The sequence below is a fragment of the Chinchilla lanigera genome, unplaced genomic scaffold (assembly GCF_000276665.1).
Source record: "Chinchilla lanigera isolate Chin_1 unplaced genomic scaffold, ChiLan1.0 scaffold00106, whole genome shotgun sequence".
NCBI classification, from domain to species: domain Eukaryota; kingdom Metazoa; phylum Chordata; class Mammalia; order Rodentia; family Chinchillidae; genus Chinchilla; species Chinchilla lanigera.
This window is the reverse complement of record NW_004955507.1, coordinates 4,433,220-4,459,694: the sequence shown is the minus strand read 5'-3', so window position 1 is coordinate 4,459,694 and position 26,475 is coordinate 4,433,220. Positions and strand designations below refer to the sequence as shown.

General features: G+C 41.7%; 1 protein-coding gene across 1 annotated transcript in view; it reads left to right on the top strand.

Moving 5' to 3' along the window:
- The window catches only part of Hpse2 (heparanase 2 (inactive)), a 763,300-nt gene extending 746,282 nt beyond the window's left edge, over positions 1–17,018 (top strand). The window contains exon 12 of the mRNA XM_005407665.2: positions 13,758–17,018. Coding sequence (XP_005407722.1) covers positions 13,758–13,923 — 166 coding nt within the window. The 3' untranslated portion in view covers positions 13,924–17,018. The remainder of the gene's footprint in view (positions 1–13,757) is intronic.
- Positions 17,019–26,475: the final 9,457 nt, after the last annotated feature.

Sequence of the window (26,475 nt, the reverse complement as noted above, 5' to 3'; positions counted from 1 at the left end):
TATGACCTGGGAAGAGTCATTTACCCTTATTTCCTGGCCTCAGTTTCCACAGCTTAAGAATTCAAGGTTTGTTATATATTTGGCAAAGTCCATTATAGCCCTAAAATTCTCATCCCAATTCTGATTTTCTGAGGGCCATAAATGCGTTTAAGCCTCCTGCTACCATTCAATAATAACCTGCAAAGCCATTTCTGGCAGAAGAGCTGACTCCTTAGCAGTGATTGTAACAAAACAAAGTCTCCTGAAACCAAAGAGCTTAGGTGGGGAGTATCAGGAAAAGACTTCCTGAGGGTGTAATCTAACAGGTCAAAACGGCAATCCCTGCTCTGGAAGTTATGTAATCACTGTGAGCCTCAGTTTCCTCTCACATGGAGCAAAGTAAACACTAATTTATGTAAAGATCCTGACACACAGTAAATGCTCAATAAATGTCCAGTGTCCTCCTTTTCCTTGACTCGGGACTCTAGCTTCTTAGGGAAAAGAGGAAACAGTTGCTCTCCCTAAAATTGTTGTTCAAAAGAAGAGTCACCTCGAATTGAAAGATAATATATTTTTAAAATATTTTAAGATTAACATATATTAAAAAGCATTCTGAATGTTATATAGAACCAAATAGAATAACGGGAGGAGATGGTAGTCAGAGAGCAGCATCTTTCAATAAATTCATTTTCCACCAAGCAAGGACACAAATTTCCAATTTATTTACCCCATCCCTATGTGTTAGCCTCCAAGAATATTCCTCTTCTGGGGGTTCTCTCAGGAAGGGTGTGGCTACAGTGAAGCAGACTATGCAGAAAAGGATGAAAGGAAGCCAAGCACAGTGGTGCACACCTGTAATCCCAGCACTTGGGAAATTGAGGCAAAATGATTGCTACAAGTTTGAGGCCAGCCTGGGCTACGTGGTAAGTTCAAGGTCAGGCTGAACTACATAGTGAGATACTGTCTCCAAAAAATGAAAGAAAGGAAAGGAAGCGAAAGGAAAGGAGAGGAGAGGAAAGGAGTGGGAGGGAAGGGGAGGGGGAGGGGAGGGGGAGAGGAGGAGGAGGGGAGGGGAAGAAAAGAGAGGAGAAGAGAAGAGAGGAGAGGACAGGAGAGGACAGGAGAGGAATCAACTGAGCCCAAGTTATAAAAATCTCCAGTGTCTTTCAACAAACAGAAGCAATATGAAGCTGGACCCAAAGTCCCAACTTAAATCCAAAAATAATAAGCCTCACTTTTCAAGGGAAAAGTCAAACTTAAAACAGGTATTAGGTCAGATCCTAGGTTCTTCTATATATATCTTATTTAATTCCGTTTCAAGGGAATACAATCCAAAAATTAGGAATGAAGGAAACAATTTTCTTCACCTTGTTGGCTTTAACACACTGACCTGAGTGAGCCTGCAGTTGCTAAGACTCTTGAGATAGAATAACATTTTGAAGTGATATGGTATCTTCACCTGACCTCAGACATTCTGTGACTAAGCCATCTAGACCAGAGGATATCCCCCAGGTTTGTGACCTCTGGTCACAATTTCAATCTGTCCAAACACTTTGTTTTACCTGTTATTGTGATTTTATGGATCATAGCTTTAATAACCATTCTCATTTAACCTTGTGAACAATATTATGAAAATATAGAACCTTGCTTCTTACCACTTTAAAGAAACTGAGTCACAATGAACTGACATTCAAGAGTCACACAACTAGTAAGTGGAGAATCTACAAACCGCTCAGCATTCAGTTCTCCTGACTCCTAGTCCTACACCGTCCTGCTCCAATAATCCAGTGATACATGCTCAGGATTACAGAGGGCTAATATATGGGATGAATAGCTGAACTCTGCCATAATATTGTCTGTTCACTTCATTTTAAGAGGTCAGGAATTATAAGTATTTGATTTATCTGAAATAAATTCAGAATAGGAGAAATCTGAATTTAAAGTTCAATGTGAATGCCTCGGATTAGAATGTCCCTGGATCTTCCTAATCCTAGGCTACATCATCATGTGGCCTTCAAGGTATAATGTGGAGCATGTAGGGGTATGAGTAGGGGGAGGGGACTCTGAGGTCGTTGCCCTTGAGGAGATCATCTGTATTTTTAGTACCTAACAGAAAGCAGTCTGTCAGGGATGCCATAAGAGAGGTGCAGAATGTTTCTGCTTTGGAGTTAATTAGTTCCATATTAATGTTTAAACTGCATAAGCACATGAAGCTCTTCTTTAGCCACTATATTTTTTACCTGAAAGATTCTCAAGGTCCCTGTAAACATAATCTTACTGCCTAGTCTGTGAAAAAACATAGTCTTTCTTATTTTTCTACATATTTCTCACTTTATTCATCTCTCTAAGATATAACTTTTGCTTTGCTTTTGCCCTCATTAAATCCTGCATCAAAGAACATTAGTATCTAACTTCATGAGGTTACGGAGGTGTCATTTGACATTAACCAAACAGAATGGTTCTGAATGTAGTCAAGTAATATCTAGGTGCTAATACTTTAAAAACTTCTTCCCATACCTGTTGGCTAGTGTGAAAGGTCCTGAGTACCAAGCTGGCCACTTCCTGGCCTATCAAAATCTCTCAGTCATAAATGGGAACACCGCAGTGCATTTGGACGTGAAGAGACCTGGCAAGTGTTTCCATTTTATATAGATACATCTATTTATCTTTTGGTTTGTTGTTTCTTCCATTCCACTTAGATGCATATGCATTTCTATTCCTCCAGTCAGATAAATATGCGTCTCTGTTCCTTCTTGTTTCATTTTTTGTGTTCATTTGCTTATTCCATTTGGAATTTGTTTGATGTGTGATAGGAAGTAAGGAACCTCAACAGTTGTGATGCTTACACTGAGTGTGTGAGGAGAGCTATTAACCCATGAAGGCCTTCAGGTGTTGGTTTTTAAATATGAGCAGGGGAAAGTATTATTTTTCTAACACAAGCTTAGAATGAAGACCTCTTTTATCTTGGGAAAAGGGTCCGGCTGGCAGATGCAGCCACGTCAGCTGCTACACTTTGAAAGGCTATTCAGAACCTCCTCAGGAGAAAAGGCTGCCGAAGCTGGGAGCGCCAAGTGGCAAGAAAGGTGCCTGGAACTGGGGAGATTTATGAGCTGACTGAGGGAACAGGAAAGTAGTCCTTCCTCTAAACATTGACTTTCAAGTCCGTGTTGCAGTAAAGAAAGTCTGAAACAGACACTGTAAAAAAGCAGGAATATATATGTGAGTGTACATATTTATAAAATGTTAAAGGTTCTGAAGGCAGCCTGTAGAAAGAAAGAACAGTAAATATGTGAGAAGTGATGATGCAAACTTGCTCACTGGAAGGTAGAGTTCAGACCCTTTAACCCTTTGTGCTAATTTGGGCATGTTTGTGGCTCACAAAGAGGTGAGAGCGTATATGATGTCGTCTAAATAAATAATATGTATATATCTGAAAAATACAGTAAGTTTACTGAAGGGTATATTCTTCACCTCCCTTATATCCTTCTTCTACCTAAAAAATAGTTGAACACTTTGTGTCCATAACGAGCTCTGTAACACAGCCCATGACTTAAGAAAAATCTAAAAGACTTTGTAGAATATGACTATCAAAAATAAATTCTCCTTCTTGGTACCAAAAACACTCAGAGCGTGTTATCAGTGGCAGTGCTTCACCAGAGCAGGCTCTTATTCCTCCCGTGAAGTGCAGCCACATCCTACCTGCTACTTAGTCGGGACTGTGTTCATCTCACCGGTGTGCCAGTGGGATGAGAAGCACATTAAATGAAGCACTTCTATTAAAATTGCACAAATGCTCACTTCAGTCTATTCAACAAAAAGTGGCCTTTGAAAACTTCTTTTGGGTTAAAAATGTGGCCTCCTGAAATGGTACTCAAAGAGTATGAAAAACACTTTTTATTCAAAATAAATTCAGAATGTAGCGGTTAGAAAGTTATTTGATTCCTTTCTACCAGCAGCTGCACACATCTCCACCCCTGCTTCCAACAGTGTTGCTTAACCTTGGCTGCGCTCTGAATTACCTGGGGGCTTTAAAATCCCAATACCAAGATAGCACCCAGGACCAATTAAACCAGGATCTCTGGGCTGGGACCCAGGCACCAATAGTTAGCTCTTAAAGCTACCAGGTAATTCCAATATGGGCAAGGTGGAGATCGATCCCTCTATAAACCACTGGAACAAGATCCCAGATGATTTGCATCTTGCATTTCTCCCAGATTGTATTCTGCATTCAGGGACCAAGCCATTTTGCCAAAGTGTGAACAGGCCATGAGCCCTGGGAGTTTCCTCCCAGGCAAAAGGAAAGGCTGAGTGCTGGCTTCCGAATGTTTTATTGTTTGTTTTGTCTTAACTCCCAGGTTGGTAATGTGCAGATCACTATGAAAATGAGGATTAGAAAATGCTTTTATATTTTATATTAGCTGGACATCTTAAACCAACATGTTTAGGAATCTAGGGTTTTTTCTGTTATTTTCTAAGAGTTTTTCATTTGTCCTCGGCTCCAGAATATATTTTCTTTCCAGCTCACTCCTAGCAGCTGGAAACTCTGTATAGCTGTCCATCCGGCCTATAGTCTTCCATCCTCTCTCCTACTCACTTGGGGACCCTCTTTGCAGACAGGGATTTCCATTTTGTTAAGTGACTCAGAGGAAACACTGGTAAATGAGCTCCTTAGAATATAACTAAAAGGTTTCTGAACAGTTGATTTTAAACTGGGGGCAGAGAAGCAGAATAATATATAAGCAGTTCTTGTGGAAGAGAAGCAGCCCTTGTTTTCTTTCTCCATACCTTCCAGAAGCTGAGGTTTGGTGATTAACAAACATAAGCCTCAAGGAACTAAAAAGTCCTCATTCTGTTCATCCCTGTAATGTGGCCCGGGGCCTGAATCAGTGTTTCCTTGGCTGCCAGGCATCAGAAGAGGAAGATATGCCTCACTCCACACAAGGGTCCCGGAATGTCAAACATCAGCAGTGACTTTGCAAACTACCCCTTCCCTGCTTATCTTTGCAAGAATGACTCAAATCCACCTCACCCTTTGTGCTTTGACATCTGTGGACCCTGGAACAGAGCCTGTGCCATATGGGACATCTTATTTTTCACTTTGTAGGATATACCAGAGCACCTGATGTTATAGGGAGTACTCTGTCAAAAGTCAGTTAAACTGAGCTATTTATCTACTTGCTTTAACTGATTGGAATAGGTATCCAGGGAGCCATGATCATAGAGTAATGGAACTAGTTTGGGGTGGCTTATAAATTACTTCATAGGCTTACATATGAAAAATGTATCTGTGTAATACACACACACACACACACACACACATACGCACACACAATCTTCCCTTCTACCTGACTCTTCACCTCACCCATAGACTGCTTATAAGAATGATGTGATTCATCCCACAGAGCCTCTTTCTGCTCCACAGAAGTACGGCTAGGGAAAGCAGGTCGCTCCCCACAGAGAAGACACTGAACTTATGAAAAAATAGACTACATGAAGGTATATTCAGGAGACTGGGAACGTGAGGGACGGGGGAGTTTCTGACTTGGGAATATTGAAGTTCTCAGTGCTGAGGGCCATTGAGCAGGGGCTGGAAGAACCATACTTTTAGGAAATGCTGTAGGGGAGGCCATTTGAGGCAACAGGATAAGCTTAGAAAAGGTTTGGAGATACAAAAGGTCAAGGCTCATTTTGTCTTGAAGTGGCAGATTTCATATGACTGGAATACAGAATGCTTTATGGGATAAGGGGAAAAAGTCACAAAGATACTATATACTGGGGCCAGACTGCATGGGGCTTTGGAATCCAGGCTAAATTTGATTTTCCTCCTATTTCTCTGTCTCTCTGTCTCTCTCTCTCTCTCTCTCTCTCTCTCTCTCTCTCTCTCTCTCTGTGTGTGTGTGTGTGTGTGTGTGTGTAATGTAATGTGTTTATTATGATGTGTTTAGCCATACTTTTGTATGTTTCAGTATTTGCTGTCTTAGAGGGCAAGGACTAAGTGATATAATTGAATTTGTACCACACAAAGAACAATGAGGATATGAGTAATACCCCTTAAACACCACTGTGAATGTTAGTGATCAAGGGGCCAATTCTTTACAATGAGAAGGGGACATTGTTAACCACACACTAAAGTCTCCATGGTTTTTATAGCTGGTTCCGATTGTGTTCTGTGGTTTGAATGCGATATGCCTATGACATGGAGCTTTAAGATGGTTGCAGAATCAAATTTTCTTCCCAAACGTTCCCCAGATGATTCCCTCATCTGTCGGGAGTTAACGGTATCAGCATAAATCCAGGTTCGTTAGCTGGGCTCTCATCTTCTCTGCCAAGTGTGCTAAGTTATTTTAAGCCATTAGAAGCACATGGTAGACGCCCACTGTGGCTTGGACCACTATTTCACAGCCTTGGATAGAAGACAGATCAAATCGTGACCCCCCAAATCTAATGACACACAGAAAAGCCTGTATCCCTAATAACTTGTGTATAAAATCCCCTAACTCACGTTTGCTCTGGTCAGCGGTTCAGAAGCTAGATCAAAACTCTTCACCACTGCAGTGCACCCTTCAGATGGCAGATGGAAAGGCAAACGATTTCATGAACTTCAAAATGTCTCAGTAGCAAAGAACTTCAAGTAGGGTAAGGAGATCAGAAAGTTTCTTTTCTCTCTGTCTTAAAATCTCTTCTCTTTAACAAGGTTAGAGGAAAACTGGAAAGTCCAACCCACCATGTTGGGCCTTCTAAAGAGGTGAACTGAGTAGAGCCCAAATATTAATTGAACTACTGCGTAGGCAAGAAAGCACTAAGCCACATTAAGACGTGAAAACAAGTTAGTCTGCCAGACAAAATGATTCCAGCACACGGATACAATAAAGCTGAGAGAGAATAAAACTAAAAGGAGGTGTAGATAACGCGCCCTCTGTCTTCCAGCAGGGCTATCAGGCCCCGTGGAAAAGTACAAGGCGAGGAGGAAGTCAGGCGTTTTGATAAATCCTACAAGATTTCAGGTAGAGCGCAAAGCATGCGGAAGAAAAGCTGCAGGACCCACTTGAAAGGAAGTAACACTTCCCATGCTCCTTGGGAGCGGGTGTGCCCCAGGGAGTGACAGGGTCTCATGACTTTGCCTCACCCGGACATGTGTGACCACGCAGCAGTCCTGAGCAGCCCTCAGAGTGCTGGCGATAACTTGCCTCAGTTTCAAAGGAAGTTCCTCTCTAAGCTGCCGCAGATGCACAGCCCCTTCCTGAGCAGGAGAGGGGAGTGAAGCCCTGCTGTCTTGGCCCCCTCCGGGCTCTAACCTTCCCGTGACCTGGAGAAGGGTAGGGTAGCGGCTCGTACCAGCTTCCTAACTCAGCGAGAGGCCTCAAGGAGGCAGCTTGGGGCCTGCAAAGCACTATCAGGTGCGGTCAGTGGCAACCCGGGAGAGCCGGGCGCGACGCCGCACGGAGGCCACCAACCCCACACCTACGCAGGGACTCCCCTCGCGCCCTTCCTGAAAGCCAGCACTCCCACAGGACTAGCGACCGGCCCCGCACGGTTCTTTAGGGTTAGGTCCCATTCCCGGCATGGCCCTGCCAAGTCCACCTCATGAGGTTTTGGTTGGGGTTTAATTGACACTGTGGTTTGCTCCTCCGAGAGGCCAAACGCAGGGCACACCTCTTGGCCTTTCCCAGACCGGAGTAGGGCAGAGGGGACAGGAGGAAGCTTTCTGGCTTCCTGGGAGCCGCTGCAAAAATCTACCTCCGCTGGCGCCGTTGGGTAGGATAAGAGTGACCTCTGGTGGCGCCCGGGAAAGTGCACTGGAACGACGAAGGCGTGCGGGTGTTTGAGGAGCACCCATACACGCACAGGTTCTTATTCATTCTCTGCCCTCACCCTCCCTCCCTCACTCTCATCGTTTAACCGTCCAGAAGCGGACCAGAAGGGGCTGGTAAGGTATCCCGACCTGCACGTTTAATGTCTAGCATCTGGACTGAAATTCAGTTTCTGACTTTCAGTCTAGTGCCCTTTCCTTATAGGTTGTTGTTCTTCTACCCACATATTCATATCAGTTGTGTTCTTTATTGATCGCGTGGTCTGTGAATTGGTGGACATGAGAGTGTCCTTCCCAAGGGAGAGATTGACAAGCAGTCACAATTTAGCTATGGTTGCTAAGGCACAGAAAGTACTGTAACACGGAACACTTACTCCTGCCCTGCAGGACAAGAAAAAATTGGATAGCCACAAAAAAGAAGGTGGGGTGCAGGGGTTGGAGTGCGAAGAAGGCCCCAAGCAGAGGGAACTGCACCGAGGAAAAGCTGAGGCTAGGGAGACTGGAGGAACTGCAGAGCAGGATGAAAGGAGAGCGGTGGGGGCGGGGGGGACAGGGATGGGTGGAGGCTGAAGAAGTAAATAAAAGCGCCTGCTCACAGGGCCTTTAGACAATGGTCTAAGAGCACCCAGAGCCACTGAACATTTAGAGAGGTGGAATCATTCTAAATTTAGCTTTGAACTTTGTCTTAGGTGCCTGTTCATTATGGGCAACCTGGCTGAAAAATCATTGCGCTAGAAAGGATCTTAGGGTTCATATGGTCTATCACCTTTGCTCTTACACACAGAGAAACCTAAGATCCCAAGAAGACAAATAACCTTCTCCCGGTAGATGAGCTAGGTTTCTTCACCTTCTATTCAAGACCCCCAAATATCCCACCCTGAACCAGACACCAGCTCCTAAGGCTGCTGCTGATAAAATACATACTTTTCTAAAAAGTCCCTCCACTGGGGCTAGACCAGAGTGCAGCAAATTATCTTCAAGACCAAGAAGGACATTCTCATTAGACTTGCATCCCTGGGGCTTCAGAACAGTGAATCCTTGTTTAAGTACCCACGGCTATCAAAAAACACTGATAATACCTAAAAACCAGAGATTGCAAACAGGCAATGGAAGGAGGGAGAGTGACCAGGCCAAGAGGCTCCCACGGAGACCTGGAGAGCAGAATCCTTGACTCCAAATTGACACATGGAATCCCATTTCAAATAACGAGGAAAATTAAGAAAACAAGTTTAGAAATTGGAAAGTAACTCAAATTTTGTAAAAACAGATGGTGATAAAACACAGTTGTCCTAATATTTAGATAATTTAAATACCCTCTACAGTTCAGGCAAGCTAAGGAATTACAAGAAATAGTTCAACCTAGGCTGGATCACTTAGCATTTGGTTTGAAAAGTCATAAGCCAGTTAAGGCAGTCTGAGCGTATGATGAAAATGTGATAAGAAAGGTTTTCAAAGAAAGAAATGTGATCCTAGTGAGTGCCACCTGGACTTGGACAAACAACATGAAATACTAGAAAGAGCTGGTCAGGAGACCTGAATTTGAGACCTCGCTTAGCCTCTTAATTAGCTATACAACCTTGCCTAGGCCACTTAACCTCTCTGACCCCATCTCAGTAGTGAAGTTACAAAAATAATAACACTGCCCTTTATATCTCACAGAGTTCTTTAATAATTCATGCACAATGGAGGCCAGCTAGAACTACAGTTAAGGGCACCAGTGCAAATCTCAGCCCACCGCATACTGACTGTGTGACTCAGGCAAGTTTTAGACCCTCTACATTTTGATTTACTCAGCTGTAATACATGGATAAGGATACTAACACCTGGTCAAGAAGTGTCTTTGGTATAAATAGTGCTCCATAATCAGTGATATTTTTCTACCACTTTTGTGATTGTAAACTTACAAACTGTTCAGAGTATATAAATAAAACATCACTGTTATATTTAGCATGCTATTTTACTGAGTCACAAAATAAAAACACTGAAAAAAATGTAGGCAGGAAGGGTAGAAGAGATGATAAAGTACATTGCCCACATTTAAAATGAAGAGATTTGTAAATCAGGACGTATGAGAATGCAAAACCTTTCTCACAAAATTAACTCATGTTGGCTTAGCTAAGAAATGGTCATACACATCTTTTCTAAGGATGAAAACCATTAGCCATGATCAATGGCTTCATGTTAGGTTGGGATGAGGTACCTACTGAGTAACTATGAAACCAGCAATAATTGAGATCTTCTGTAACATCTCCACCAAGAGCATGAGTAACTGGTATGTTACTGCAATCTGTAAAGATACTCAGGGAACATTCAATGATCCTCTTTAAAGCTGGAGGAACTAACCTAGAAAGACCACAAATAATGCAGTCTCAAAAGTTCACTCACCTACTCAGAAAATATTTAGTCCTATTCTGTAGCTTTGGACACTGAAGAGTCACAACCAAGTGAGGGATATAAAGCAGGTAAGTCACTACCTTGCAGTAAGAGAAAGGCCATAGGTATAGGTAAGTTTGGGATGCTAAGGACACCCAAAGCTGGGAATCCTAAACAACAGAGGCATCAGAGAAGTTTACCTAAAGGAGACAACACCTGAGCAGATTCTGCAAGGTTCCCTTATAGCTAGGCTAATCCAGAAGGACTAGCTTCCTTCTGGGTGGAGGGAGGACCATCCACAGTGACCCACAAGCTAAACTGCAAGTCACTGAATTTGGTCAGGCTTAAGTAAGAGATCCCAGCCTTCTCCAGGATGAGGGAACCTTTGGAATGACAACAAATCTCATAGCCTTCCCACAGCTGACTAATTGTCCTTTTAATATCTCTGTCTCACAAAGAAGTATATGGTACCCCCTTCTCCTGAAACAATGTATTTAAATGAACTTGTGTCTTTTAAATCCCAACAGTATTGATGGACATTTATGTTAGAAAAATATTTACTATACTTTTGAAAGAATTTATGCATTTTAATCACCATAGTACATGCCTAGTTATCTTCATTTGAAAAATATTTAGCTCATCTATGTGAAAGATTTTTTCCATCCTGAAAATTCTTTGTATGTGTGTGTATTGATCAAATCCTTTACAATGGCTGGCAATTCATCCCGCAGCCACTCCTGTGGTCTACTGCCCATTGTTAGGACGGTGTGCAGGGACCCAGCAGATTTTGAGTGTAGAGAGAGTGGGCTCTTTATCCATAGTGAAATAGAAGGCAAGGGGGTTATTGAGTTTGGAGCAGTGCTGTGGCAACAACAGATTGCTCTGGCAGCAGGAGATAGCTGAGAGGCAAACTGAACTGCAGTGATAGCAGTGAATGGAGAAAATGATGCAGGCTTAAAAAATATTAAAAGATAGAAGTGATTTGACTTAGTAACCCCAGATTTGAGAATGGGGGTAGAAGTCTCAGAAGACTCATAGCTTTCTGGTTTATGTGACTGGCTAAATGGTGATATCACAAAGTTTTGTTTTTAAATTGTAGATAAAGACAGAACTTAAGGAGAAGATTTTCAATTTGGACCATGTGACTTTGAAGTTGCTGTGGGATCACCATGTGGAAAGTCCAAAAGAAAGATTTAGGCTAGAAAGATAGCTTCAGGGAGCATTAACATGTAGATAGTAATCCAAGTTGCAGCGTGGGGAAAAACACCCAAAGAGGAATATTTAGATTGAGAAGAGGGTTAAAGGACAGAACAGCAGGAAACCACACCATCCCCCCAGTTTGTTTGGACCAGCTCCTCTTCAAAGGAAGTAACATCCAGAAATGAAGGAGGAAGACCTAGAAAGTGAGATACCATAGGAGCCAGGGGGAGAGAAGGTTTTCGGAAGGGTGCCTTGAAAGAATCAGTTCCACAGAGCAACAGAACGATAAAACCCAAAATGTGTATCTGTACACAACAATGAAAAGACTAACAACAAAAACACTACTTCTTACTTACCTGGCTCTTTATGCTTGCAAAGCACTTTCATATTTTATACTTAAATTCATTTTCACTATAACTTATACAGCATTATTACAGATGCAAAAGCTGCAGGGCAGTTAGGTTAAGAGATTTACCCAAGTCCTCCAGCAGTTTAGTGACCTGGTCTGCAATTAGAGATTTTGATCTAGAGTACTGACCATGCTCCCATTCCACCCACCTCTCCACCCAGTGGGAAGATGAGAATGGGGTCTGCTCCAGAACAACTACTTGCTATTAGTACAGATTTTTGAAAGGTGTTCTTCTCACACTTTGTTTTGCAATTCCCAGAACCCAAAGATACAGTGCCCTGGGACCATTTGAATCTAAAATGTTATTACCTAATTCCTTGCACCTAATTCTATATTTGAAATGCCATTGAAGGTTTGCAAGCAAAGAAGTAATATAATTTTGAGTGTGTTTCTGAAAAGTTAATCACTCTTATTCGACTTGTATTTAACTGTGTTTATGTCTGGATGTTGAACATTCATGTCACCTGAAGCAAAATAGTGAAAATACACTATAAAGATGAAACCTTTCTAGGATTCTTTTGCAGCTGAACACTACTTTAACCTGCCTGGCACTCCAGTGAGTAGACTTTCTTCGCCAGCAGTGAAACAAAAGCTTCCTTACATTTGGAAGCAAAAGTTCTCTGTATGTACTCTCATGTCTCAATTTTCCCACTCCCGCACTGTCCAGAGGTGGGTGTGGCTCTTCATTCATCCTCCAGTAATTCCAACAGAGAAGGGGAGCTGCTTCCTCTGGCCTGTCAGATCTGGACGCAGTCCAAACTTACCCATGTGGGACCAGACTCGGAGCTCTTCTCTGCCTTGCCGTCCACTGGGAGCAATTTACAGTGGAGTTATCTCAGGGAACTCACTGTTCTGTTGGTTATGGGTCTTATTATCTCTCTCTAAACCTGTCTATAATTCATACCACAGAAGAACACTAAACAAAGGCCTCTCTATCAATCTATAACATTTTATTCTCTTTGCAGCTTGAATGATATCACTGCAATGCTTCCACCTTAAGGGTTAAGCAAGACCCAAAAAGAGTCATCACTATGTAATGCTGATTTTCTGAGGGTGACCCACAAACTTGTTTTCAGCTGGTAGCTTGATTCTGGCCTCTTCTACTGATCTGTAAGCTTCCATCTGGGTACATGGCTGTCAGGAATAGTTAGGAAGTTGTCTGGATTTTGTACCATAGGCCAAGGGTGGGTGGTATTTCCCTCTCAGCAAGCCTAAAATGACCTGTTTCTCTTTTCTAAGTTTGTTATGATTATGGTCTCTCTTCTTAGGATCAAAAATATATGATTACAGAAAAAGAATAAAAGCAAGGAGGTTAGATGAATTATGATTACAAATACCTACTTTATCACCTACTTTGTTGTGTTGCTAAAATGGAAACATCTGTTAAATATTAAATATGAAATATTTTTAAATTAGAAAAAGTAGAGTTGTTAGACATGTCTCTGTTCTCCTTTAGAATAACCCTATATAAATAACATGCCAGTTCTCTAATCTGTAGGATAAATTAATGAAAGATGTAAATAAGTTGTAGGTTTCTGAAATCATCCAAAGCCTGTGCATCACTCAGCAGGCCAAAACTCTTTAGATAGAAAAATCAGGCTGACCTGCAAATTTGTGATTTAAAAAAAAGGCATGATATAGCTTCTGTATCAGAAACTTTTCACCCGTCTCAATGATGCACTCTGGAGTTACATTCCTGGGTTCAATTCCAGTTCTGGCACGTACAAGCTGTATGACCTTGGGGAAGTCACTGAGCTAGTCAAGGTAAAATGAGGATTATGGTGGTTCCTTACCTCAGAACATTATCAGAAAGCTTGGTAAGTTGTTATGTAAAACACCTAGGTCAGTACCTGGGCATGGCCCACAAAATGAGCGCTGGCTGAAAGTATTTCAGGTAGACAGGAAAATGGAAGCTAGCCAGGGGCTTTGTCAAGATGGCTCCCTGACAATGCAATAATGTGTCCCCTGCTGTTTTCCCCACTATAGGTCAGTGCAGCTGAATGGCCAGCCCTTAGTGATGGTGGACGACGGCACCCTTCCAGAATTGAAGCCCCGCCCACTGCGGGCCGGCAGGACATTGGTCATCCCTCCAGTCACCATGGGCTTTTATGTGGTCAAGAATGTCAATGCTTTTGCCTGCCGCTACCGATAAGCCACCCTCCACTCACAAGCTACCAGTGGGCCTGCTGGACAGCTTTCTACTCTTCCACCCTAATAGTATCCTTATTTTTCAGACATCTTAGCAGCCAACCTCTGTTACCCCATCCTGCTGAAATCAACATAGAATTACTGTCCAGAAAGACTAACTGTCATAGTATGAGCTTAGCCTAGGTAGGTCACATCCATCCTTAAGGAAAATGTAGACGTCATCTGTACCTATATAAGGATAAATGTATGTGTCTAGAGCTGTATGTTTCATTTACATGCACCATGAAAAAAGGCTGACAGCACACTCCCAGAACAAACATTTTCAAGCAACTCCCCATGACCCTGGTTCCACAGTGCTGATTACAAACCCTAAAACTTTAGCCTGTTGCTGCTACTCTCAGCAGAAGATGAGGAAGGAAAAGTCTGGGAGGACCTGCAAGAACCCAACCCCTTTCTAACTCCTCCTTTGTCTGTTTCCTGCTGCTGTCCAGAGTTTCCTGACACCTCTCTTCCCACAGGGGAGCAAATGGGTGAGTCAGCTCTGGCCTGCTGGGTGAGCTGTTTATGTAATTTCCTGGTTGATGTATGTGTGTGTGCATCTGGGTTTCTGACAGTAGCATCCATCACTGGCTATTCCCCTGGGAAGCCAGTGCTTCAAAAGTACAATTACAATCATACTCTAGTTTTGGTAAGAAGATTCTATTCCTCTGTGAATCCAGATTCCCCCAGGCTTGGAATGGGAGTCAGGTAACAATATTCACTGTGTAGAGAGCAATGTACTGGACACCATAAAAAGCAATCACCATCCTTCATGTTGCCAGGAGGAAAAGAGAGTTGTAGTACAAAGAAAAAGTATATGGAAGCTCCAAATACAGAGAGAGAAAAAGGAGGGAGAGAGAGCGAGAGGAGAGAGAGACACAGAGGGGAGAGTGTAAACTAAATAAAGCAAATTTAACCTGCCCCCAAAATCAGAGAATATTAAGGGCTGGAGAAGGTAAACCCTTATGTTTGGCTGACCAAAACCCATTTAGAAGAACAAAGTGTAACTCAAAAGTCATTCCTGTAAAATACAACTGAATCTAACCTTTCTGCCTCTGTGAAGCTGTGCTCCTTGGTGGCATTTACTAGACAAAACTCCAGTCTGGTCATTAAAGATGACCAGGTACATCCTCTCCCAATTCTACTCATTTCAGCATAGAACAAGCTTTTCGGTAGACACAATGAAGAAGAACGGGGAATCTGGAGACAGGGGTCTGATGGCAGAGCTGGAAGAGCATGTGAGAAGCTTCTGAGTTGAGCAGGGGGAAAGTGGGATTTAGAGTTCATGATGAGAACCTTTATGATTCCAGAGGTACTTAGGTCCTTGCAAACAAGCTGCAACTGCAATAGCTTTCTTGTCCGTGGGTATGACTGTCCTCAGAATAAATGATATGAATGATGCTTTTTTAAAGGAGGAAATACTTGATACAACTGAAGGTTCCAGTTAACACGTGGTTCAACCTCTGCTGCTGTGAAATGACAGAAATGGGGTGCGGATTGAGTTGCTAAGGGCTGCACCAGGGAGACTGCCTAAAATGCCTGAGGAATAAAGATCCAGGCCAGGTCTGCCAGGTAAGAAATAGGAGGAAGATCAGACCAACAAGGCAGTGTAAGATTCTCAGCATGGAGAACTGGGAATTCAGGAGAGAGAAGCCAACCAGATAATTTTATCTTTAAGGTAGTGGACTCACTTTTTGACATTTTTATTATTAGGTACAAAAGGAAGAGCACACAGGAAGTACACTAGAGTGAGCAAAAGACAGATTGAGATTAGACTGGACCTGGTCAGTGGTTGTGCTCAGCTTGGAAGCATCTGGAAAGAAAGGAGCAGACCCTGAGACTGCCCCTGACCCTGCGAGGCTCCCCAGGGGAGCCTCCTTCTCAGGAAGCAGGCACCTGTGTCAAAGTTTCCATTCTGAGAGGGTGAGAGAAAGAAGTGCCGAAACCGGGGTAGAAAGGAGGGAAGAAGGAATGGATGATCAGGCCACAATAAGGAAAAGAGAAATGAACATAAAAGATTATTTTCCCACACTGCAGATACCAAAATCTGTTCTGTTTTCCAGTGCAGGCTCCTTAACATCCAGGTCCTAGACTAGTTTGCTTTGCAGACACAGAAGCCCATGCTGGAATTACCATCGTCATCCTCATTTTTCCCATGAAGCCTGGATAGGAACTTTAGTTGGCCCACAGTCATCCAAGGGAGTGGGTGGCAGATTGGGGAATAATCTGGAACCTGAGGCATGCTTAGTCACCAAACGCAGTAGCCACCCAAGTCTCAGACTCACCCCCTCCACCTCCTGATAGATTCTGTTCTTTCAGTACTTCCAGGACATCCAGAACTCCACCCAAACACACTTTCTGTAAATAAGTATTGACTTTTTACTCAGCCTTGCAGAATATAGGTAATTCCTGCCTCTTTTGTCTTGTTTTGTATATTAACTCATGCACTCAAGAGATTTAAGTTTTGCTTATTTTTTAGTTAATAAAGGGGGAAGAAGAAGAACTGAAATTTATCTTTGGAGTCTTGCCATTCAAACTTAACAACTCTCTCATGGAAGAAGTATTTGCATTGTTCAAAGGATACCAAAAAACTCAATATGACATCACATTCCATAGAGATTTTAGAACAGGGCATCTGTTCTGTCATCCTTCATGGGAGGAAAGAAGGATAGAATCAGAGGAGTAGTTACTAAACCAGTGGGGGTTGTTCTTTACAGGGATTCCCCTGTCACACTCACCCCAAAGACAGCCCGTGACAGACACAGCCTCACAGCATGTATGAAGGGAGCAGCGTGCTGGGACAGCCTGAGAGAAAAGAGTAAAGAGCTCCTTCACTAGAGCTCCTTCGCTAGAGCATCTCCAGGTCAGAGCTTTCTTTCCTCAAGCAAGACATGGCAGGCCAAGACCATATGAGACTTAAGAGTAGAGCTTACGGAAATGCCTTTTGAAAGAATAATAATACTGTGCCTTTTGTTGAGATGGTTTTCTGTTACTCTGCCCTAAGAAATAATTTTCTTGCTCATTTCTTGTCACAAAGGCTCAGAATAAATTTCTCATTTTTATTTGAAAAAAAAGTCTCCCATTCTTCTAGTGACCTGAGAAAAGCTGCTACTATAAGATACTAGCATTAGCTCTGGCTGGAGAAAAACATGCAAATACCAGAACTGTGCTATGGTGAGAGTGAGTCCTGGGACTCCCAGCACAACTCCTCTGGCCTAGGCCCTTCCTCGCAGGCATTTTGGGCAGTGCTGATGAACCCAGAACCCTACACACTCAAGCAGGACAGGGGTGCCGTACGGACTCTGCCTGGAAGTCCCCCACCCATCCCCAACACTCAGCCAAACTGTTAACCACCAGCACACAGCATGGCTGGGGTCAGGCCTTCTAATCCCATCCTACCACAACCACTGACCATAGATTATGATTCATGGTATTTCTAGGTCCTGAGAGGTAAGTGGCAGAGCCAGTCAGCCCCAACATAGACACTGTCCCCCCACCCCCACCACTCAAAGGTTTGTAAATCTCTATTTTTCCAGACTAAATAATATGCTGTATCTAGGAACCACCGTCCTAGGTAGGCTGTGCATGCACTCAAGGCCTCATGCTGGGAATGGATGCAACTGCAAGAATCACCTCCAAAATCCAGTGAGCATGGCTTTATTTCTGAAAACAAAAGGCCAGTGTTTAACCTGCAGGAAAAAGGAGTCCCGATGTATCCCTCTGATGATAAAAGCACTGGGACAGGGAAGGACTAATATTTTGAATTAACAACAGACAACCAAAAATAATAGAGTTGGCTCTAAGAAGCCAAGGAAGGAAGGGCAAAAATGCCTAATCTAACATAGCACCAGTCCCTAGTTGGGGCACTGCCAATTGCTCTGCCCCCTAACTTACCAGGCTTACAGGCTCCCCAGTTCCTCTCCAGTTCCACAGCTTCCCTTCTGCCAGTCACTGCACCCCCAACCAGGAGGCAAGAGAAATCTCCTACACTGAGATTGGGTCAAGTTTCAAGTTTAGAATTGTTTATACTCTTAGGATATACCACATTTGAAGAGAAGACAGTAACAAGTACTCCAAACAAAGACAGTGCTAAATTGATGAAGAATTTTATCCTTATTAGAAGGTCCAAACAACTAGAGCATTTAAAATCCCTCCGAGTTCCACTAGCAATGACACAAATGCTTCAGTAATTGCTTTTACTTTATTGCATTTTCATCAGACATTTTATTTAATCCTCAAGCTTGTTCGGGATGCTGTGGTGAGTAGACCCTATTATAACTGGGGTGACTACAGAAGGAAACTATCCACAACAATCCAGATAAAGAGTGGCAGAACTAGGATTTGGAACTAAAAGTTCAAAGCCTGTTGTCTTTACACTGTCATCCCTCCCCTGACTTATAATAGCCGGTCTTTCCTCATCTCAGTGTTGCCCACACCTAGCTCTCTTAATGTCCCATGCGTGTCCCACAAAACAGCCCTATCATATCTTCCCCTAGAACAGTTGATTTGGGGAAGTTGGTTTAGGGAAGGCAACCATTGGCTCTGATGAGACATAAGTAGGATGGACATCAGCCTTTGTGCATCCAGACTCACCTTAGACCAGCAGTGGCCCTCCTAGTTTGCTCCTTTGTGGGTTTTTGTAGAACATTCTAATTCCCTCCTACCACCACCACTGACCATAGGTTATGATCCTTGGTATTTCTAGGTCCTGGGAGGTAAGTGGCAGAGCCAGTCAGCCCCAACCCACATACTGTCCCCCCAACCCCCACCACTCAAAGGTTTGTAAATCTCTATTTTTCCAGACTAAGTAATATACTGTATCTAGGAACCATTGTCCTAGGAGAGGCCTTTGCAAAAACTGCTCTAAAACAAGAAAGCAAAAGACAGCAAACCAACTGCTTTGGTACCACTTTCAAACACCAGAGCAGCCCCTGTGAGCCCTAGGAACATGTGAGAGAGGCTGAGAAACTTTCCTCGGACTCATGAATCAATCCCATGGTCCTATGGCCAGCAAAGGAAATGGGGGGGGGGGAGTCTTCTGACAGCCCACATCAGAGAGTACTCTTCTAATTTTAGCCATGAAAATATTTTAGGATTCTTTTAAGTTGTAAATGTTATGTAATAAGTTATAATTCTAGAAGAAGCAAAATCTGAGTTTTATCCATCTGGAAGATGGGAAAATGAATGCAGGAACACCTCCCAGGAAGTTTTGTCTGTGTGCTGCAGATTTTAATAGGTGTTAATATTTCCCTCCAGAAAACAGATTATATTATGATTTACATGAGTCTGGTGATGATAAGAAATTTAAGTCCATGAGGCAGTTTATATTTTGAGGCAATGTTTAATAAGTAATAAAATTTGACTACTCAAGCTTTCTGTTCTTGGGATGTTCTATGGGAGAGGGAACCAACAATTGTCCACACTACATCTTGACCTAAGACCGACTGCTTGATGAACTAACGTACTGGGGAGCTTTGATTTCCTGATATACTGCCCTTCTCCCCTCCAACACAAGCTTTGCTTCAACTACTCTAAGTAGAAATTTTGTAATTTAAGTTAGACATCATTGACTGTATTAGTTAAGGTAACTGTTAACTATAAAAACAGATAAACCTCAGAATTTCAACGGCTTAACACGACTAAAGTTTATTCCTGCCTATAATTCTCATAAAGTTCAGTTAGCGGTAACGGGAGAAGGGGTGGTGGCTTGGATCCATGTCATCACTTAGGGATCTGGACTGAGGGAGGCCCTCTGCCATCTTTGGCAGTTCTCCGCAAGGCTGCTATAAACATCAGTATGCAGCTGGCCAGCAAGGAGAGAGAACATGCAGGAGTAGTTAGGGACCTAAACCTGGAACTAAAAGAAATCTCTTCCACTCTATGCCATTGACCAGAAACCAATCACCTGGGCCCACCTAGATACCAAGGGCCTGGCAATGAAGTCCTTAGCCTGGCACCTACTTTCCAACAACTATACTTCATGAAAAAGAAGCCCAAATTTTTGATGGATGCTGGCAGGCTGGAGATTAAGTCACTGATGTTAGGTCCCTGCAGTGATTCAAAAGACCTCAGGTCCAGTGATTTGAAGGACCATCAAGTGACTGACACAGTTTGTGTGTGGTAATATCTAAATCCGCAGGATTATTTTGCCAGTCCCATAATGACCTAAAGGAGCTTTCTTTTCCATCTCCCCCGACTCTTTAAGTCCAGCCTCTCATCCTACTTGGCTGATCTGTATCAGAAAACAATGTGTTGTTCCACCCTCAACCCTGTTAGAATACACACAGCGCTGGATGCTGCGCCCTCTACTGGACACCTCGAAAATATAATTTGAAATCTCATAACAAAGTGGATTAAAAGGTCATTGGAGAATCTGAGTCCACAAATCCAGAGCAAATAAACACCCATACTCAGAGACAAGAATTGTGCTATTCCACTGATTCTGTTCACCTCAAAAGAAAAGTCACTCAGCTTTTCTGGACCTCAGTGTTATCATCTGTAAAATGTGAACTTTGAATTAAGTCAACCCCAAGGTCACCTGAATTTTGCCATTGTCTAATTTTATGTCAGGCAGTCCCACTTGAGCTGCTGCTATTTTTCTATTCCCTTCTTGTGAACACTTAGATTAAAAAGTTAAGTCACAGACTGGCAAAAAAGAAAAAGAAAACATATCTGATAAAGGAACTTGTAAAAAAGCCAAATAAATAAGAAAAAACAATCCAATTTTTAAAGTGGTCAAAAGATATGAACTCTTTGAAGAGGAGCCACAAAGCCAGCATATAAGCACATGGAAAGAAATCCAACATTGTCAGTAATGCGGAAAATGGCTGATTAAAATGATATGCAATACCATTGCATACCAAGAATGGCTAAAGTTTAAAAAAGACAATTTCTAGTGATAACAAGGCCACAGGGGAACCAAAACTGTGAGATTGGTGGGGAGATGCAAAACGGTAAATCTGCTTTGGAAAATGGTTCAACAGTTCAATATAAATTTAAATATAGCCTTACCATACAGCCCAATAATCTCACCTCTGGATATTTTTACCTGTGAAATCAAAACTTATATTGAGCTACATCATACCTATTAGGATGATGAGAGAGAGAGACAGAGCGAGAATGAGAACAAATGTCCCACATATGGAAATATCTGCACACTTGTACACTGTGGGTGGGAATGTAACATGATACAGCTACTGTGCGAAAAAGCATGATGATTCCACACAAAAAAATAAAACAAAAAATTACCATATGATCCAGCAAATTCTGGGCACATACCCAAAAGAATTGAAGGTAAGTTCTCAAAATGATATAGTACAACCCCGTGGCTGTAATAAACTGCGAAAATAGTGTGGCACTTTACTCTGAAAATGAGTCCTTCCACAAGGCACACTGGAGTTGGGGAGGAGATCCCATGCAGCATTGCCATATTTGAGAGGGTAGAATTAGAAGCCATTCACAGAAGCGGTTAGACCTTGGGACAAAGGCAATGGTTCATAGTCAGCCATCCCCGGAGGATATTACTGACAAGCAGATACTAACTAAAGAGACTAGCTACAAAGTCTTTCCAATATAATCAACCCACAAACCTCAGCACAAGAAAACAATAGAAACATGAGATGAGAAGGTAACAAAATGTCCCCCAAATCTCCAAACTCCCCAAAGCTGACCCATGGGGCATTGAAGAGGAGGAAATAAAAAACCACACAGCTGACTTATTCAAAATGATAAAAGAGGAGATAAGAAAACAGATGAATAAGGTGCTTAGCAAGCTCACAGAAGATATAACTAAACAAATATTAGACTTAATAAAGAAAATGATCAGTGAGTTTAGAAAAAATGTTAATAAAGCTTGCTGAGCTAAACAAAATGATACAAAACATAAATGACCAGTTTAGCAAAGAATTGGAGTCCATGATAAGATACCAAACAGAAATCCAGGAGATTAAAAATACTATTGAAAGTATGGGCAACAAAAGGGACCAAATAAGGACAGCGTCAAAACTGAAAGACAGAGTTGATGCTGGTGACCATATACTCAAAGATATCTTAAAAACAAGAGAATTAGAAATGGATTCAATAGCAGCTAGATAACACAGAGAAGAAGAATTTAACATTAACTGGAATTACAGAAAAATCAAAAGATTGCACAAACGACATAAAAACCTTGTTTACACAAATAATAACAGCAACCTTTCCCAATGTGGAGCAAGAATTTAACATACAGATAACTGAGGCATATGGGACCCTAAATAGCCATGATCAGAAAAGAACACTCCATGACACATCATAGTGGAAATCCCATAGTGAAAATCCCATTAATCCATAGTGAAAATCCCATTTGGTTCAATAAGGACCAAATTTAAAATTTTGTTAGAAAAAAGCACAATGAGTCTTTGGTTGACCAGTATTGCATGTTTATATCTGTTTTCACGAGAAGCCACTCTGAAGATATCAATATGTGATACAACCACCATTGTTAATTCCCTACCACTTTGTTTGTAACTCTGTGTTGTCTGTATTGTGCTTGTGATATGTTGTAAAATGTTGTATGTCTGTTAATGTTTCCCTCCTTTTATCTTTAAAATAAAAATTAAAAAATAAAAAATAAAAATAAAAATAAAAAAAAAGCAATAAATCACATATAAAAGTAAACCCATTAAAATAACAAGAGACTTCTCAACACAAACCTTAAAGGCCAGGAGATTTTGGAATAAAGTATATCAAGACCTAAAAGCAAATAACTTTCAACCTACACTCTTAGTTACTTTCTCATTGCTGGGACAAAATGCCTGACATCCACAAGTTAAAGAAGGAAAAGTTTATTTTGGCTCAGTTTGTAGAAGTTTCAATCCATAGTTGGCTGGCACCAAGGCAGGGCAGCGCGGTAGAGGGGCATAACAAAAGAGGATGGCTTATGTCATTGCAGGCAGGAAGGAGATAGAGGAATCAAAAGAGGAGGGAAGGAGACAGACCCAGGCCTTGCGTCCCGTGACCCACCTCCTCAAACCAGAATCACTCCCCAGACCACATTTAGCTATAAACTTATCAGTGAGCTACACATTCTCCACATTTAAAGCTAGTACAAGGCAGGAAATTATAAAGACAGAACAGAAATTGAGACTAAAAAATAACAGGAAACTGGGACTAAAAAACAATACAAAGAACCAATGAATCAAAGAGCTGGTTCTATGAAAGAATAAGTAAAATAGACAAAGATTTACCCAATCTTACTCCCCAAAAGGACAGAAAAGATCCAAATTAACTCAATTAGAAATGAAAAAGGCAAGATCACAATGAATACCATCACAATCCAAAAGGTTATTAGTAACTATTTTGATAATCTGTACTCTAATGAATTGGAGAATTCAGAAGAAATGGATAGATTCCTAGACACATATGAATTGCTAAAACTGAAGATATAAAAATATAAAAATCCTCAATATTCTTAAAACTCTGCAATGAAATTGAAAGGGAAGAAATACTCCCAGTCATTCCTGGAAGCTAGCATTACCCTGATTCCAAAGACAAGCAAGAACCCAACTGAAAAATACAACTATAGACCAATCTCTTTAATGAACATAGACACAAAAATCCTCAACAAAATACTGTCAAACAGAATACTGTCAAACAGGGTCACACATCATGACCAAGTAGACTTTATCCCAGGGATACAAGAATGGTTCAACATACACAAATCAATAAGTGTAATACATTACATAAGCAGAAAAAAGGACAAAAAATCACAAGATTGTCTCAAAGGACACAAGAAAATCTTTTGACAAAATCCAACATCCATTCATGATAAAAACCCTGCAGCAAACAGAACGTATAGAAGAACCTTATCTCAATCTAATAAAAGCTACTTATCACAAACCTACTACAATCATCACATTAAATGAGGAAAAGCTGAAACCTTTCCTTCTAAAACCAGGAATAACACAAGAATGTCCTCTCTCACTGCTCCTGTTTAATATAGTACTTGTAACATTCAGCCAGAGCAATCAGACAAGAGAACAAAATAAAAGGGATATGTATAGGAAAGGAAGAAGTAAAATCATCATTATTTGCAGATGACATGATCCTTTACATAAAGACATAAAAAAAATCCCACCAAAAAGCTCCAAGAATTAATAAACAAATTCACTAATGTGGCAGGATACAAAATCAACACACAAAAATCAATAGCATCCCTGTACAGCAATAATGAACTCATAGAGAAAGAAATTAAGAGAACAATACCATTTATAATAGCATCAAGAAAACTTAATTACCTTGGAATTAACCTAGCTCAAAAAGTGAAAGACCTCTATGATGAAAACCACATACTCTAGTAAAGGAAATCAAAGAGAATATCAGAAAGTGGATATTCCCTGTTCCTAGATAGGCAGAATTAATATTGTCAAAATGGCCATACTTCCAAAACTGATACAGTTTAATGCAATCTTGACCCAAATACCAGTAGCATTCCTCGCAAAGCTATTCGACAAAGGAACCAAAAACATACACTGGAAGATAGTATCTTTAGCAAATGGAGCTGGGAAAACTGGCTACGTATATGGAGATTGAACCTGGACTCATATCTCTCAGTCTGTACTAAACTAAAATCAAAATAGATCAAAAACATAAATGTTAAATCAGAAACACTTAATCTGCTAGAAGATGAAATAGGTAAAACTCTTGAAGACACAGGGGGAGCCAAGGACTTTCTGAACAAACCCCAACTGCACAAGCAATAACATCCTTAATCGACAAATGCCAAATTAAAAGCTTCTTCACAGCAAAGGAAATAACCAACAGAGTAAAAAGACAATATACAAAACAGGAAAACAATTTTGCTAGTTGTTCCTCAGACAGAAAATTAATTTCTACAATATATAAAGAATTCAAAAAAGATTCAATCAAAAAATAGGCAACTGAAATGAATAGGCACTTCTCAGAAGAAATAAAAATAGACAATGAACGCATGAAAAAATATTCAACATCTCTGGATGCAAATTAAAACTAAGATTTCATCTTACTCCAGAAAGAATGGCTGTCACTAAGAAATCAAATAGTAACAAATGCTGGTGAGGCTGCAGCGAAAAAGGAACCCTCCTACGTTGCTGGTGGGAATGTGAACATTATGAGAATCAGTATGGAAATTCCTCAAAAAACTAAAACTAGAAATTTCATTCAACCCAACTATTCTCTTGTAGGTCTCTTCCCAAAAGAGTTAAAGACACATATTACAATCATTTGTGCACATCCATGTTTGTAGCAGCAAAACTCATAATAGCTTAATCTTGGGAGCAGCTTATATGTCCATTAACAGATGAATGGGTAAAGAAAATGTGGTATTTATGCACATTGGAGTACTACTCTGCCATAAAGGATAAACTTGAGTCATTTGTAGGAAAAATAGATGCATCTTGAGACTATAATTTTAAGTGAAATAAATCAGTCAAACAAGCTTAAATATTGTATGATTTCCCTTATGAGAAACCAAAACTATAAATAAATTAAAGAGCATAATAAAAGATAGACAGTAGCAAACGAAGAGTTAAATCTTTTGCAAAAGAGAAAAGGACCATGAAAACATGGAGGTGGGAGAGGAGGGAGAAAGGACTTTTTTAAAAAAAGAATTAAGATGTGTTATGTTCTTGTACCAACCACCCGTGATGAATGTAATCATTATGTTCAGCAATCAAGCACTAATTTAAAAAGACATGACTGCAAAGCAGATCCCCTCCGATAGAGCTGCATGCTGCATGTGGAGAGCTGAAGGTTTTCCTGAGAAAGTCGGCTGTGGGTGATGCTTTGATAGTACCCAATCAGGAGATTGTGGAGGTATAGATTCTTGGCCTCTGCCTTTCCCCGAGAGATGCTCACTCAGTCTGCTGTACCCTAGGCCGGTCTCTGCACCAGCTCCACTGACGGGCTGAGCTCAAAGCTACCAGGTGGCACCACGGAAAGCAAGGATGACTTGGTATTTAACCCCTTCCACGGCTTACATCGGCCTCACCTCCCTATCCTTTCCACCACTTTAAAAACTGCACCAGTACAATTTAGAAGAGTCTTGGAAACACAGGTTCCATATAAAACCCTTACGAAGCACCCTGCCCCCCCCCCCAAATAGACTGAGAACCCTTATGAAGACAGTCCAGGGTTGGCACTCGGGGCATCTGGGGTCTTCCGAAGCTTGTGTCTCTTCCGTGGGGGTTGGGTGACAAAAGGGCAGCGCTCCTGAAGCGGGTTCAGCAAGTAAAACAGGTGGAAAAAGGCTCCGCGAAGAGCCAGAAAACCGGGTTCTAGTTTGGCTTCTTAGCAAGTTTTCTTCTGTATAATGGGGCCAAAATGGGGACGTTTTCAGGATCTGGACGGGAACCTCCAGTGGGAAGCCCAAGCGTAGCGCCGCAGCACAGCACGCCCCGAAGGGCTGGGGGCGTGTCTGCCAGCCGCGGGTCGGCCTCCGAGCGGGCTGGGCGGGGGCGGGGCTCGAACCCGCGGAGGAGGACCGAGCTCAGGCCCGCCTCGC